The sequence below is a fragment of the Trichomycterus rosablanca genome, chromosome 18 (genome assembly GCF_030014385.1).
Source record: "Trichomycterus rosablanca isolate fTriRos1 chromosome 18, fTriRos1.hap1, whole genome shotgun sequence".
Taxonomy (NCBI): Eukaryota; Metazoa; Chordata; class Actinopteri; order Siluriformes; family Trichomycteridae; genus Trichomycterus; species Trichomycterus rosablanca.
The window spans coordinates 8,571,294-8,588,248 of record NC_086005.1 but is presented as its reverse complement, the minus strand read 5'-3'; the positions used below and the strand labels follow the sequence as shown (position 1 = coordinate 8,588,248).

Sequence of the window (16,955 nt, the reverse complement as noted above, 5' to 3'; positions counted from 1 at the left end):
ATCAGATTACAAAGTAATTCCAGATAATTTAAAACCCAACATGCTATGCAATGTTTCCAACCATTATTAACCTGGCATCGACATTGAGAAATTTTGCCCCAAACGTTGCAACAACAGTTTATGGAAAGCCATTTTCTGTTCCAACATGACTGTGTACCCCTTGTCACAAAGAAAGGTCCCTAAAGAAATGGTTTAGTTCGACAATTTTGGTGTGAAGGAACTCTTCTGTTGACCTCAAGTCTGTTAAACACCTTCGGGTTGAATTGGAACGTCTAACATAACTAAGTGCCTGAGCTCATTAATGCATGATAATTAAATTAAATTAAGGCATGCATGCATGATATAACTTATCATTAATGTTGTTGTCCTGATAAAAAGCGCACCAAAAGTATGTAGCTCCTATGCAGTGAAGACGAAGGCATTTGGGATTCGGCACGTGTGTTTAAAAAGAGTCTATGATTGTGGCACCAGTCTGTGACTGTGTGAGATGACACTTAATTTCTCCACTATCTCAACAACACTGCTTAATTTCTGGAATATCAGATGGACTATATATGGTCAAACCTTTGTGTACACTCCTTCTAATTATAGAGTATGCAGTATGGTGTTTCATTCACTCTTGTTGCCAACAGGTACACTATATGGCTAAAAGTAGTTGGACACCTGACCATAAGCTTGTTGCACATTCAATTTCTTAAACAAATAGTATTACAATATAGTGACCGCTATGTGATCTTTCAGCCATAACAACGGTCAATGTTCTTAGAGGGCTTAAGATTTGTTAAGACTTGTTAAGTTTCTCTGTAGGAATTTGCATCCATTCAGTTAAAAGAGCATTTGTGTAGCTGGGCACTGAGGTTGATCAAAAAAGCCTCAATTGATGTTCCATTTCATTCCAAAACTGTTCAGTAGAGCTGAGGTCAGGGCTCTGTGCAAACCACTAGAGTTGTGCAAACCAGGCTTTCCTTCATGTCTTCATAGACCTTGCTTTATGCACAGGGGCATAGTCATTATGGAACAGGAAAAGGCCTTCCCTAAACTGCTGCTGCAAAATTGAAAGCATGTCATTTCCTTTATATAATAGGTTTGTTACACCTGTTAGCAATTGTTGTGGCTGGAACACATGAATTAAAAATTAAAAGGAATGTCCCAATACTTTTTGGCCATATTGTGTATATAAAACTGATTGTATAGAATAAATTATGGTAAACAATTTTGCCACACAGTTGGAAGCACAAGCTTGGGTTGAAGTAACCTGCACAGAGCCTTGACCTCAACTCAAAAGTTAATTGCAGGAAAAAACTTTTCGTCTATCCTCAGTGCCTGACTTAACAAATGCTTCTTTATAAAAGAATGGTGGCCACAAAGGGGTGAAACTTTATATTAATGCACATGGTTTTAAAATTGTGTGCCCAGCAAGCAAAAGGTTAGGTGTCCAAACATATTTGGGCATTTAGTGTATTAACTAGCATGTCATTTCAGACTGGCACAGCGAGAGCAAACATAAGGAAATGCCAAAAATCACAAGGAGGCAGAATTATAAATTAATCATGTTGATGTTTTAGATTTGTTTATTTAGCCAACACAATCCACACTGGCATATCCGCACTCAGGACTACACAAGCAGAATCTCAAATAACAATCTTTACTGCTCGCATTCCCCACACATTGCAGTAGAATTGTGTTCAGACCCTTTGGTGCACTTTATATCCAAATGAAGCTCATTTTTCACTCCGACCTAATATTTAATACCAAAATTAGAAAATGATCTACTATTGGGAATTTCTTTTTGGATTTCTCTTTTCCGCTTTCAATGTCTCAATTTGTTCCCCAGTCCTCTTCCTTCCTCCATCGTTCTGAGTGTCTCTGACCCCTGTCTCCAGGGGGAGGTTATCTAACACTGTGCAGTATGATCGAGTGTTGTCGAGTAAGCGGGATGAGCGATGCGTCTTTAGCGGTCAGCTTAATGCTATCCTCCTTCAATCCTCCTCCAGGCCGAGCTTAGTGTGTCCTCACATCCCGAATACAACACGCACACGCACACACACACACACACACACACACACACACACACACACTGCTACATCTCAATCCAAATAATTAGGAAATGAAGGAAAAATAAAAGACAACGATTGAAGACTCACTATACACCCTATAAGTATGTGGACACCTGTCCTAAATATTAAGCTCAGGTGTTTCAGGCATACATAAAATAAATCAGGAACAGCATTCTTACAAAAGCAAGGTCCATAAAGACAATATTTTCTGAGAGTAGGTTGAACTCTAGTCGCCTGCGCAAATTGGATGTCCAACAAGCTCATGGTCAGGTGTCCAAGCCTTTTGGCCATATAGTGTACCATACAAAGAAAACAAGTACAGCAGAACTATAAGAATAAACTGCATCTAAATATTTTTAGTGTGTCACACTGTCAAATGTGCAGTTGGTTTAATTATAATGCTTATATAATATCTGTTCTGCTTTGTATTTTATATTTATTTTTATTTTAGTAACTCACTGGCATATTTGCTAGAACCAGCATGTTATACCAAAGCTTTTAAATCTAAATGTGGGCAGATCACATATCAGCTCTGTTTGGTGCAAAGACTTCTATGATCATGAAGCAGCGTCTCTGATTGGTGTGCTTTGCTTTAAGATTGATGGTAGTTTATTGCTTTAACAACATTTAGTCAGTAAAATTTGTGCTGTATAGGAGATTTTAGGAAGCAGTAAGCGGTTGAATCGACCGGGCGCCTACACTGTTTGGCTGTGTCTAAGGGTGATCGAACGGGTTTCTCATTGCTGCTGCAGGTATGGCCTCTGCTGGCTGGTCAAGGTGCCAGCATGGTAGATGGTTGATTCACTGATAGCAGTGTGTGGCTCTGTATGTGATACTGCTCTCTGTAAGACTCCATCTCTGGCAGGTGGAAAGAGGCGGTCAGCAACTGCGCATGTCTGGGGGTGCAAGATAGTCTGTGGCTCTCCTCAGCCAGGGTGGTGGTCTGCAGGAGGTTACAGGCAGGGAACTGGATACAACCAGAAAGGGGGGAAAAATATTATAAGGTCAGAGGTTTGAAGTTGAGGTTATTCAAAGTTTGCTTGGTTTAAGTGGGTACTTGGATGACTTGGTGCGGTAACTCGGAAACTCCAGGACAGAATGTTCCTGGCTGTGGTCAGTCAGCCTTCAAAGTTTCAGGTTGGTTTGAAGCTCTGCTCTTTGCTAGTGTGTATCGTTTTAGAAGATGTGAAACAGCTGAACGCTGAACTGAGTGCTCTTTGAAACTATTCAAGTGTAAAACTGTCTCTGGGTTTAAAAGAAGTGATTTAAACTTTGTGTGTGTGTGTGTGTGTGTGTGTGTGTGTTTTGTTCTCTCAGAGTTAAGGGGCACAGGGAGAATGAGAGGGTGATTATTGATAAGTCAGTTTGTGTTAATGAGGAGTATTGATCAAGAGTGTGAGTGTGTGAGAGTCTTAAAAATGCCAACGCAGCCTTAACCAGAGGCCGTCCATGGTGCGTTTGGCTTCAAAGCACCACGGATAGATTGTGTGTGTGTGTGTGTGTGTGTGTGTGCGCGCATGTGTGTGTGTGTGTGTGTGGGAACGATCAGCTTCAGGGTGAAACTGGTGGTTCACATGGGCTGAAACAGAAGAAGGCAGTGACATTGCAGTGACATTGTAATATACATTGGACAAAGCTTTTAAACATTGTATCAGGACTTTGGTGTGAGTTCTTCAGGTGTATATTCTGCGTGACCAAAAGTATGTGGACACCTATTCCAATGAAAGGGTTCAGATATTCCAACCACACCCATAGCTTACAGGTACAAAAGCCAAGCATATACAGTAGCCATGTATTCTTTATAGACAAACACTGATAGTAGAATTGAGAGCTTTCTGACTAGACAGCTAACCAGTTTAGGTTTACTGCCTGTTAACCATCTATTAGAATCGACAGCTTAACTGTAAAGCTACAAAAGCTAACAAATCAAAGCACCAGTTTGTTTTTTTACAGCACTTACTGTCAAGTTTCAAACTGCCTTTAAAAGCAACAGTACTGTTTATCAGGAGCATCACAGATCTGCTTTTTTTTACTGTCGAGCATCTACCCCCAAACCTAAGGTCAACCTCTCCAATTTATCACTAAGGGTGCACTGATGTGTCCCGCCAGTGGCTAGGTTCATGTATTTGTAAGCCCAGCTTTGGATTCAAACCCCCGGAATGCAGGAACTCCTACTTCTACACCACTCAAGCTCACCAAAATGCTCAAAATATTCGGATGTAAATACTTGTAAATTCTTTGAAACAACCTGGTGAAACTTTGCATAAAGTTCAGATTTGTTCACATCTGCAGCCAGCGGGACAATTGATCAAACGTGTTGAACTTTGAAATGCTTCATCTTGATACATAGAAGACAGAAGTGATAACTATAGTAGTGTATTGTCTGACTATAAATGATTCAATAAAAATGTAGCAACATGGTTTGATGAATTATGCTAAGTAACTGTGACTTGGACTATGTATACATTACTATGTACAGTATATGTATTAAACTTGATGAACATGGATTTGGTCCTCCAAGTTAATTTCAGTGAATTAAATTGTATTTATGAATCTGTGGCTATATCTAAGTAACCACTAACTGAGCCACAGTGCTGGACCAGTGTTGCAAAAAGGCAAGTTTCTGGTGTAACAAAAAAATCTGTATCTGGTGGATAGCAGTACAAGACTTCTTGCCTGAATGTCACAGCGCCACCTGTAAAGTGTGGTGGAGGAGGAACATTGAAATAATCGTCTTAATTTTACAACATTCAAAGGCACACAATCAAAAAAGAAAGCAGGGTGCACCGAACACCCCAATACAAAATAGAAAACTGACTCTGAGCCATGCCTAATGAGCCAGGATGAATGTGGAATCCCTGCTGTCATGTTCTAAAATAGAGGAAAGTGCCAAGCAATTTGAGAAGAGTGGAGGCTGGTATTGCAGCAAAGCTGGGCCAACTATATAAATACAAACAGCTTTGAAACTGAGCTTTATGGGTCAGGTTTCAACATGCAGTATACACGTAAACGTGAGTATTTATTTGTATGGACACACGGTGTCTGTTTACACCAAGCTGTCTGTTTTCTGTCACTGCACATTTATTCAGAACATAGAATTCAATACACACCGCACAAATGCTTGATCAGTTCAGCGTGCCTTTACGCTCTGTAGGCTGGCATCAAGACAAACGTGTGTATGTGTGATACAAGTGTACACACTTTCTTGTGATTGCCAGTGGCAAGGTTACTGGTGACATAAACATGGTGCGCCATTTCCACTGTACATGCACTATACTTGCAACCTAATTGTACATGGATGATAAAAATATAAATTTCACATTATTTCACACACACACACACACACACACACACACACACACACACACACACACACACACACACAGGGCTAATGGTAGGTCTTGGTGTAATAATTACTGTCCCAGAGGCTTTCCTGAAAGGTAAAATAATCTCAGAATAGCACACACATGTGGAACACTTACAATAGGGTGGAAAAGTCCTGCATTCACACACAAAGGTGTATCAATTTTTTATGCTTCCAACGGTGAAAACAGTTTGAGGAACTCCCTTTCCTATTCCAGCATGATTGTGGAATTGTGAAGAGATCTCCACACTTAAAGCCAAGTCAAGGTCAAACCCAAACTATCAGATGTAATCCAAGAACCACTGAAATGCAGTTCTACCAAAGCTCAGAAGCTGTTGGCACACTGGCATCACAGTCCACAGTCAAGGGAGTTTTACTGTTTTTTGACATAAGATTAGCAGCAGTACAAGAAAGAAGGCACCACCTTTGATTTTTTTTAATGGTGTAGAGGCGACTTTCATTTATCCAGCGGCGTCTAGGCCCATGAAGATGTAAAGCCTGTCAAACTGTGAAGGATCAAAGCCATATTCCCAGGACCCTGGTGCTTTGCAGCACCCACACTGCCTACTGTGCCAAAATTCCACCCCGATCAGAGACCGCTCCATGTAGAGAATATGTTATTTATTACGTAACCATTAAGGGTGTGCTTAGTGTCTCGGTGTAAAATGTCGTTTATTATGTAACATAGTCAGTAATTAATGACTAACGACTTAACAATCAATCAATCAATTATTAACACATGGCTCTCATAAGAATTTCCTCATCAATCTGGAACAGTATTGATAGAGTAGGTGCCACGCAGCAACAGAGGTCCTGGGGTCCTGCTAAATTTCCACATAGACTTAAATAACTGTGAAAGGGTAGGTCTATGTTGCTCTGTAATTGATTCTTGCTTTGTGTAGAATACCATGTGCCAGGACAATACAAATAACACATTCTCCAAGCTGGTTGTAACATCTGTAATCAAGTCTCTTTTGGGTTGAGGCTCGGGTCCACCAAAATTTAACACCACAGAAAATCATTCATTCAATGTCTGTTTTACCGCCTCTTTATCCTGGTCGGGGTCACGGTTGGTCTGATTCATTGGGCAAAAGGCAGAAAACACCCTGGACAGGTCACCTGGTCAAATGGTCCAACAGGGCACACATATGCACACACACTTACATACACACTCACACATATGGCAATAGCCTCCAAATGGCCTGAAGCTACTTAAATTTTGACTTGTGGGAGGAAACTGGAGCACCCGGAGGAAACCCACTTGGACACAGGGTGAGCATGCAAACTCTGCACAGAAAGGGATCAAACCCAGACCCTTCTTGCTGTGAGGCAGGAGTACGACACACTGCACCAGCATGTTGCCCCTACAGGAAACCAAAACAAACACGAATGTGCCGCTTGTGGGCACCATGGTGGTGTAGCAGGAAGTGTGTGTTAAGTTCAATACTTAACATCCATTACAGCCTGTGAGGAATCTGGTCTTTTCTTCTTGTAGATGAATCTTTCCTCCTACCTCACAAAACATGTAGAAGGTGGATTGGCTACTTTAAATTGCCTCTTGTTGTGTAAGTAAGGTAGTTGTGGTGACAGCTTGGCCTGTTCAGTTTGTTTAATGCTGTATAAATGGATTTTTACTTTCTCATGTGTTCATTAGCAGTGGACTGATTTCTAGTTTCCATGCCTTTACTGGCAAGTTCATTTAAATTTGGGGTCAGCATTTATTAAACGTAGCAAAGGGTACCATCGAATCCAGAACCATCAGCAAGACGAAACAATTATCAAACAAATTGTAAATACCACAGGGACAGGTATAATCACACGCATTAGATAGGCGGCACGGTGGCTATGTGGGTAGCACTGTCGCCTCACAGCAAGGTCCTGGGTTCGATCCCCAGGTGGGACGGTCCGGGTCCTTTCTGTGTGGAGTTTGCATGTTCTCCCCATGTCTGCGTGGGTTTCCTCCGGGAGCTCCGGTTTCCTCCCACAGTCCAAAGACATGCAAGTGAGGTGAATTGGAGATACTACATTGTCCATGACTGTGTTCGATATAACCTTATGAACTGATGAATCTTGTGTAACAGGTAACTACTGTGTCTGTCATGAATGTAACCAAAGAGTGTAAAACATGACGTTAAAATCCTAATAAACAAACAAACAGACATGCATTAGATAAGGCACTTATCTGTCCTGTCGTACCTGGTCTTTTTTCGGTTCTGCCTCTTCGACCTCCACATAGTCTCACTTTGGATATGAGGATTAGGATCTGTTTCTGGCACAGGGACTTGTTGCTTTTTGGACATGGCCTGCGCTTGTTGGCGATTGGTCGGTTGGCCTGGTCGTCCTTCACCGCCCGTTTTTGTCTGATCAGAGAACTGGCGAGTGCTGCCATCTTCCCCCCCTCTCACCTTTGGGAGGGGGGTTTCTCTGAGGAGATGCGTTTGGTCTGTCTTGTTTGGTAGTTTTTCTTGAAGAGTAAAGTGCAGACCTAGACCCCCTGACAGGGATACCAACAGTAAAAGGCTTTGGCTCCCTCACAAAAAAACCCTTAAAAAGAGGTAAAAGTTTAAAAAATGTTAAGTTCTTTCAGTGTCTTCACCCAGTCTGGGTTTCTCCTTCATCATTCTCGATTAACACAGAAACAAGTCCTAATGTGAGATTTGCATTCTTCTAAAAAGAGTAAAAAAGAAGTGAGACGAGCCATCCTGACCTGGTGTCGCCAAACTTGATGTCAAACCTAATCCCTCCACCCACCCTTCCCTTCGAGGTTTGATCCTGGAACCTGAGGCGCAGATGAGGCTAAAGTTGACTGTGTGTTCTATAGATGAAAACAATCTCACCAGCAGGACTCGTTTCTTCTTCTTTTTTTCTTGTGATTGTAAAGTTTTCTCCAGAAGATCCAGTCCTGAGAAAAAACCCAGAGCGCTAATCCAGCACAGCACGCTCGCATCCACAGGCACTTCGGCGTCGTCTGTCGGACGAATGAATCCAATAATGAAAGGTTGAACGTGGAGAGATTTCCTTTCTTCCCGCCTCTTTTGGCATGCCCTCTCTCACTCACTATCTCTCTCGATCGCTTTACCCAAACCCGACCTCCCTACCTGCCCCCCCCCTCCTGAGCGAACGAACGAATCAACGAGTCACTGCCATCAGTAAAGGTGACATTCATGAGAGAACGAGTGAGGGAGGGAATGAGAGAGCACAAGAGCGAGAGAGAGAGAGAGAGAGAGAGAATAGAAAAGAGGAGTTAATGCTACGATTCGACACTCGCTCTATTACTATGTCCTTCACATGCGAGTGAGTGAGTGAGTGAGTGAGTGAGTGAGTGAGTGAGTGAGTGAGTGAGTGAGTGAGTGAGTGAGAAAGAGAGACCGCTTAGGGACGTGTATATGAAGAGCAAATGGTGACCCAGGAGAAAGATTGACCCAGGAGAAAGATTGACCCAGGAGAAAGATTGACCCAGGAGAAAGATTGGAGGAGCCTTATTGGCTCGTCTGTATTTGTTTAAAGATTGTGGCGTACTGTTCCTGTAAAAACTTTAAGGTGACCTGCTTTACTGTATTGGTAAGGTTCAAAATTAGTGTCATTCATTTTTTACACCGCTGCTGAAATCAAACCTAGCTGCTTTATTTTTCATTCATTTTATTTTTCACCATCTCTTTATCCTGGTCAGGGTCACAGTGAGTCCGGTTTTCCCGGAATCACTGGGTGTGATGCAGTAAACGAACCCGGGACAAGATGACAACCCCCCTCCCTCAGCATTGTCAATCATGTCTGTATATAAAAGCCCGGTCGGCCAATAGCATCACTAGGGATTCAAACTTCCAGAGCATCTCTAAAACAGCAGTTCTTCTGGGGTGTTCCTGGCATGCAGTGCTTTGTACCTATCAGCTGGTTCAAGAAGGGACAACTGGTGAACCGGAATAGAGTGGAGTACATCAACACAGCCCACCTACCCGAACATGTTGCAAACCAAATACGCTCCTTCATGGCAACAGTATTCCCTAATGGCAGTGGCCTCTATCAGCAGGATGATGTGTACCTGCCACAATGCAAAAAATGTCCAGGAATGGTTTGAGGAACATGACAAAGAGTTTAAGGTGTTGAGTTGGTCTTCAAACATCCCAGGTCTTAATCTGATTAAGCAGCTCTGGGTTGTCCTGGACAAACAAGCCTAATCTGTGGAGGCCCCACTTCACTTTATACAGGATTTACGGTATCTGCTGCTAATATATACGTGCCAGATACTGCAGGACACCTTCAGGGATCTCATAAAGTCCATGCCTCAGTGGGTCAGAGCTGTTTTGGCAACACGTAGAGGAACTACACAAGTGGTTTTAATGTCATGGCTGATTGATGTAGGTGTTGGATGAGTTTCCCTAAGATCCCTAAAGTTCAGTCTCAGGAACTACACACTTGTCTGGACATTTATAATTCTCGTCTGTGAACTGTGATGAATGGATTTGGAAGAGGTTACCACACAGCATTGACCTTTGTTTCTGGTCACTGCCCACTAAAGTTTCATATGTTCTCCCTTTGTCCCTGAGTTTTCTTCTGCTGCTCTAGTTTCCTCCAGCCATGGCCAGTGGGTTGGTTAATCTAAATATTCTTTAGGTTTGAGGTGGTGCCAGACCCATTGTGGTCTCTGATCCGAATGAAAGCATTGGTAAAAAATGAATAAATTGGTTGTAAATGTGGCATCATATGACAGTGTCATGTTATTGCCAGGTTACTGAAGTCTTTAGTACAGCCTGCTCTATCCCTTTGATGCACAAGCTAAGCAAACCCCTTCTAATGCACAACATGGGTCAAAAATGACCCATATTCATCCATTCAAGAATATTTTCATATGCACATTTGTCAGTTATTCATGTATTTGCTGTCTTAGCTAATAAAAGCTATCTATACTAGAATATGTAAACAGCTAGCAAGCAAATAGTATTGGACATATTCAAGATTCAAGAGCCTAATCTTTGGTTGTCTTTCAAAAGATCAGTAAATATGTTTTTGACTACAAACACTTACAAATGTCAGTAGTTTTTTTGACCCATGTTGTGCATTAGAAGGGTATTGATACAAAAATGATTTTTATTAAAAAAAGCAAAAAATATAAAACTGAAATAAGGATTTGTGATGATCAAAAACAAGTTAATTGAAAAATTCATGGACGCTTGAATGACGAAATTTATTTATTGCAAAGATGTAGAAAATAAAAACTCAGTTGGGTCACTTTTGACCCAGGTTGTGCATCAAAGGGTTAAGTATTGATCTCACGGGTGGATGTTTGTGTTTACAGACAGATGTTGAGTTTGTGCCAGTACAGATGTTGTTTCTCATTAACGCTGCCACGCACTGATCAAGTCAGACGGCTTTTCATCCCTCAACCAGTCAGAACATCATAATCATACTTCATTCTCTCTCTCTCTTCATAAACACAGAGAGCTGGCAGTGCCTCCGCACCGCATTTAATTTAGTAACTCTGACCTTGTCAGTGTTGATTTTATCAGCTTTTAATTCATAACAATGTTATTCATTCATTCATTCATTCATTCATTCATTGTCCTGTAAACAGTTGGGTTTAAATCCTATGTATAGCATGCCAGCAGGATAGCAGGCTATTATTCTTTGTCTGTCTGTGTTTTGCTTGTTTGGGCTTTTTTGATAGGGAGTAGGGGGATCAGAAGGGCAGGGATGCCAAAGTACCCATAAGAAACCCACACAGAGATGGGCACTGCACGCACATGTACATCCCTCCACACAGGTAATAATTTAAAGCAGGAATAGAACCTGAAACCTGGATCTGGTTATAGCAACACCACCTTCTGCATCATTCAGTGCACATAAATACCAGTTCATTAATTCATTCATTTATGTTTACAACCTGATCAGGTTTGAGGTACATCTGGCTACACAACGCAGAAATACGACCTGGACATGGTATACCTAGGGTCGATTTAAAGCAGCCAATCCACCATCTGCATGTTTTGAGAGCTGGGAGAGGTGCTCGTACAAAAACATGCAGTGACTGGAAATAAGGATCAAACCTAGGTCCTCAAGACCCATTTTGGTATGTGTTACCTACCTCATTAACTGCGACTCCTTGCTACCGGGTAGCAGCGTAACGGTCAGTGAGAGGATGTTCTGAGGATGTACGGAGTGTGGTAGTAATCATGTATATGTGTGTTGCATTAATAATAGACAGGGTTTATAGTACTCAAGAGGTTAATAAAACGGGCATCAAATGAATAGCTGCTCATAGTTAGCCTGCAGCACTGCGCTAATTAGCATCTAATGATGGTTCATTCAGTGACACAGAGTGATTAATGATTTCTCCTGAAGCACTGCGGTGTGATTCCCATCACTGCATGAAATAATTCTGAAATATGGTTCTCAGCTCTGCTGACGAAAACGCACATAGAACAATACAATAAAAATTATTCTGCGTAAACAAACTTCACTGCAACAACGCTGTTATTTTAAAATCAGTATTTTCTTATTTACTGTGTTGTGGGTTTTTAGTGAACATTAGTATTCATTACAGTAGATGAGCATGATTACAGGTGGAGCTATACTGAACTAGAATGTGTAAATTTAATCTGGCTTTCTGATTGGCTGGCTGGTGTGGATTATTTTCTTATTTTCCAGTTTAGTCATTTTCAGATCTCTACAATTGCCAAGCAAACAGAAAGTCGTGCCACGGTCTGTGTTAATTTTCTACTGTTGCCACATCATGACCAGAGAGCAGAGCCTGTTGCAGCAGCAATGAGGAAAACCCCTATTCAGCTTCTCCTTGCCCTCCATCAGACATGCCCATTTATCTGTCGAGTGCCTGGCCATGCTGGTAACACCACTGAGACTCAAAACTCAAAATCTGGAACTGTCTGAGCCCCCTAATCACAGTTACTAAGCATTACGCCTAACTAGACATAGCCAGTTAAAATGTAATTATAATTATACAGTATATCATAATATTTTCTCTGTATTTGCAGCGTGTCTGTTGGAATTTGTGTCTGTTAAGTTAAAAGAGCATTTGCAAGGTCAGGCAGTGATGATGGTCTTCCATCATGGTGGGGTTGATTTCAGGGCTGATGTGGAGGTTACTGGAGTTCTTACACATGATTTTAATCACACCTTGTCTTTATGGACCTGAACACAGGGACACAGTCATGCTTGAAACAAAAACATCCTTCCCCAAACTGCTGTTACAAGTTTGGAACTAGAAAGTGTATTTTATATAATTGATTTCATACAACTGGGCAGCACAGTGGCTTAAGGGGTAGCATTGTCGCCTCACAGCAAGAAGGTCATGGGTTCAATTTCCAGGTGGAGCAGTCCGGGTCCTTTCTGTGTGGAGTTTGCATGGGTTTCCTCCGGTTGCTCCGGTTTCCTCCGGTTTCCTCCCACATTCCAAAGACAAGCAGTCAGGTTTACTGGAGATACTGTTTCCTACCTTTCGCCCAGTGAATTGTACCCACTGGACCCTGAATAAGAAAAAACAGTGTTTAAATGAACGATGTATTAATGACTGGTTTTATACACCTGTTTGGAATGGGTGTGGCTGAAACTGCTCAGTAATCGAAAAGGATGTCCACATCTAACGCTAAATGACCATTCTAAGTGAGTTTTTGTGAAACTGTCAGATTTTTTATGTATTTTTAAAATCTTTAGAGTTTCCGAGAGTTCTGGTAACAGATTTATGGTTCTGTATTGGACGTGTGGTGGTTTTATGTGAGTATTTTATAGAAAGAGGAGATGAGCCGTGCCCAGGGGTTACACTCCTCCAAATCCGACTCAATCCGCTCTTTAAATTTTCTCCGTCTCATTGGGCCTCTTTTGCCTCAAAGGAATTAAAGAAAGAAAAAACTCAAATACAAAAGATTAATTCGACTCAGTCTGGGGGCCGGGGAGAAGAGTCTCTCTGCAGTGCGTCATAATGGCGCGGTTATCAGACTTAATCTACCGAAAGAGAGAAGGTCCTTTTATCCCTGCAGTAAATACTGATAAAATAAAGAGATGAAGACTAGTCTGGGCCCATGGGATGCAGAAAGACCACAAAAAATCAGAATGATGAGTTTATTTAAAGTCCCGGAGCTGTTGGGATGCCCAGATATCTTTTAGCTGAATCCAAAGATGTGCAGATATGGAAGTTAAAAATTCTCACTTTGTCGAATCCGCTGTCATTTATCATGTGTCGTCTCGAGGACTTGCTGTGTTTTGTCTCTGAAAAATATATGCGTTATCACTTCAAAAAAAGTTGCAGATGACAAAAGAGCTGCATTTACTTCTGGGCATTGGACACCTCTGTCAGTGTGTGATTCATCCACGCTTTATGCTTTGAGCTTTATGTCGAGCCACACTTCACTCAAACCCGCAATAAATCAGCACAGCAGCTCCATCCGAAACATTCCTTATGAGTTTCTGTTCTGTTTCATACTTTATTCTCTTGAAATGTTTTGATTGATGAGATTGCTGACATATTTGGATCTAATATTGTTCTGGTTTTGTATGCTGTATATAACTGCAGTCAGGAGTTTATATACACTTGTAATAAAACGTAGAATTTTATTTTTCATGTGCCCATTAAATAGGGCTCTTGCCAACACATCAATTTCACAGTAGGATTCCCCTGCAGCAAGAGGTGATTTCCCCATCCAGTCTGTCCTCTCCTGGGCACATCCAACTGTGTCTGTGGAGCACCCAACCAGGCTGGTGGCACTGCTGAGATTTGAAGAGAAGGGGTTTCATTTAATTTATTTATTTAGGCACTTTTTCCTAATCAGTGTTGCAGCAGAAACAGTTCCTCCAGGAAACACTGGGCACAGAGCAGGAATGCCCTGTACAGGGCGTCAATCCACCGCAGTGCTTTGGCCATCCCACCTTCTGTTCTTCAGAAGCCAGCATACAGCCAGTCGTGTCTGTGTAGACTCCTGACCGGCCGATAACACTTCTGAGATTCAAACCCAGATTTCAGCGGTGGTTGGCTACTGTAATAGACTACTGTGGCACCTGAGCCCCTGTTAACGGCGAAAACCATTCAGGGAAATTTTACAGCCTAGTTACAGTCTTTGGGCAGTCAGAAAACTGTCCTTTGTCCAGTTGAGTGATGCTAAATTGCCATTGCTAACAGTTGCTTAAAATCAAGTGTACACCCACACAGTCTTCATAAGTTAACATGGACAGTAGAATAGGTCATACTCTAAAGAGTAAAATGACTTTTAAAATGTCCTGATGGAGGTGCCCAAGTTGAGTGTAAGGAATATAATAGAAGTGGGAACATCTAGGAGCTACAACAGCTCAGCCTTCAGCTGTCCCCTTCAAAAGTGAACATGGTGACGTGAACAGTCATTAACACTGACTCAAAGTATCTGATTTCTAGTGGTTGATCTGGACAGCTTCTTGTGATGGGGCATTAGGAGGACATGAGGGTGTGAGGAGAAGTCAGTGAAGGGGTGTTTATACCACTGGAACACAACCTACATCCTCATAATCCTAATCTTTTCATTTGCATGATATGTTTTATATTTGTATGTTGACTGCATGTTTCAGCGGCCATACTAGATGCATGTGAGAGGATTATTCATCTGTTCAATAAACTGCTGCATGTGATCTATTTAGCCTCATAAACCGAATATCACCTCCATCTTACTGTTAAAAATGCAATTACAATTGATGTAGTAAAGGTAGCACACACGTGCGACATCCCAGCAGTTGTCCTGCAAGGTCACTACTTTATTAGCGAATATATTGGCATCACCTGGGGATCTAACACCGATCATTAATGACGTGCTCCCTCATGATGGTCAGCATTCTTTCATCTTCATTACCCAAAGTCGATGTGCCAAGTTTCATTTGTCCACTAGCTGTAATACAACCTAAAAATAGAGGGAACCTTTTTTAGCACTTCTATAGTATCAAAGGTGGCACGAGGGCTCAGTGGGTAGGTAGCACTTGCCTCACTTCAAGAAGGTTCTGGGTTTGATTCTCAGGTGGAGCGGTCCGCGTCCTTTCTGTGTATAGTTTGCCAGTGTGTAGTATGTTCTCCCAGTGTCTGTGTGGGTTTCCTCCGGGAGCTCCGGTTTCCTTCCACAGTCCAAAGATATGCAAGTGAGGTAAATTCTCCATGACTGTGTTTGATATTAAAGTCTTGAACTAATGAGTAACAAATGATTACCTGTCCTGTCATGAATGTAACCAAAGTGTCTAAAACATGATGTTAAATTCCTAATTGCTAAATAATGAAATAATATAGTATTAACACAATATAGCCAAAAGTATTTAGACACCCTTTCTAATGATTGAGTTCAGGTGTTTCAAGCCACCCATTGCTAACAGGTGTATAAAAGCAATGAAGCAGTGACACAGAATTCTATGCTTTTAACTTCATTGTGACTGATTTGAGAAGGCCTGTCTGTACTGTTTCAGTATTACTATGTGTGGTTGCATGGTCCTCAGTAGGTGCTCAAATTCTCCATGAGAATTGGCCGCTGTTCAGTTTAAAGATGCAGCCGGCAGCTTCAAACATGCACTTACCTGCCACCCTTCTCGTCGAGCAGCAGGCAGAGGTTGCCAGAGTGCATGGTGGAATTCAAAGTGGGAGAGATTCCAAACTGCCTTGGATTGTGTTGACCACTGTAGTGGCAGCCGTATGGCGAAAGAGGAATAATAAAATAATGGTTCTCTCACACGTTTTTTTGGTTCATGATAAGCTGAAGTCTGTACTCCCAGGGAAGAAGATTTTAGTGTGTGTGTGTGTGTGTGTGTGTGTGTGTGTTTGTGTGCATGTGTGTGTTTATTAGATGATGGGGTTGCATAACGGGGACAAACAAGGCCATTCAGCACAAACATGGGAGCAAACAAATCACTCGTTTTAGGAAATCCTATTAATCCTTTTATCCACGCCAGATTAAAACAGTGCACAAGTGTGTGTGTGTGAGAGAGAGAGTGTGTGAGAGAGAGTGTGTGAGAGTTTGCTTGTCATATTGTTTGTATGTCATAGGTTCATCCTCTCATTTCTCATTTACCTTTCATCCCTACCCCTCACCCTCTCATCCTCACCTCTCATCCTCATCCCTCTTATCCTTACCTCTCACCCTCTTCATCTTCATATCACTGATCCTTACCTCTTACCCTCTCATCCTCCTCCCACTCATTCTCACCTCTCACCCTCTCATCCTTACCTTTCTCATCCTCACCCTTTCATTCTCACCTCTCACCCCATCCTTATTCCTTACCTTCCTATCCCCCTCTCTCTCATCCTCACCTCTCACCTTCCTACCCTTCCCTCTTATCCCTTATCCTCTCAACCACATCTCTCTCATCCTCATCCCGCAACTCCTTATGTTCATCCCTCTTATCCTCATTCTTCCCTCTCATTCTCAACCCACTCAGTCTTATCCCTCACCCTCTCATTCTCACTTCCCGTCTTCTCATCCTCATCCTATTCATCCTCATCTCACTCCTTGAATCCTCATACTCATTTCTTTCATCATCTCACTCATCCTTATATCTCTTATTCTCATTTCTTCCCCCTTATATCC

General features: G+C 41.9%; 1 protein-coding gene across 2 annotated transcripts in view; it reads right to left on the bottom strand.

The window, feature by feature from the left end:
- The window catches only part of fgf11b (fibroblast growth factor 11b), a 42,868-nt gene extending 34,841 nt beyond the window's left edge, over positions 1–8,027 (bottom strand). For both annotated transcript variants that reach the window (XM_063013992.1, XM_063013993.1), the window contains exon 1: positions 7,618–8,027. In XM_063013992.1, coding sequence (XP_062870062.1) covers positions 7,618–7,810 — 193 coding nt within the window. In that variant the 5' untranslated portion in view covers positions 7,811–8,027. The remainder of the gene's footprint in view (positions 1–7,617) is intronic.
- Between the last annotated feature and the right edge of the window lie 8,928 nt (positions 8,028–16,955).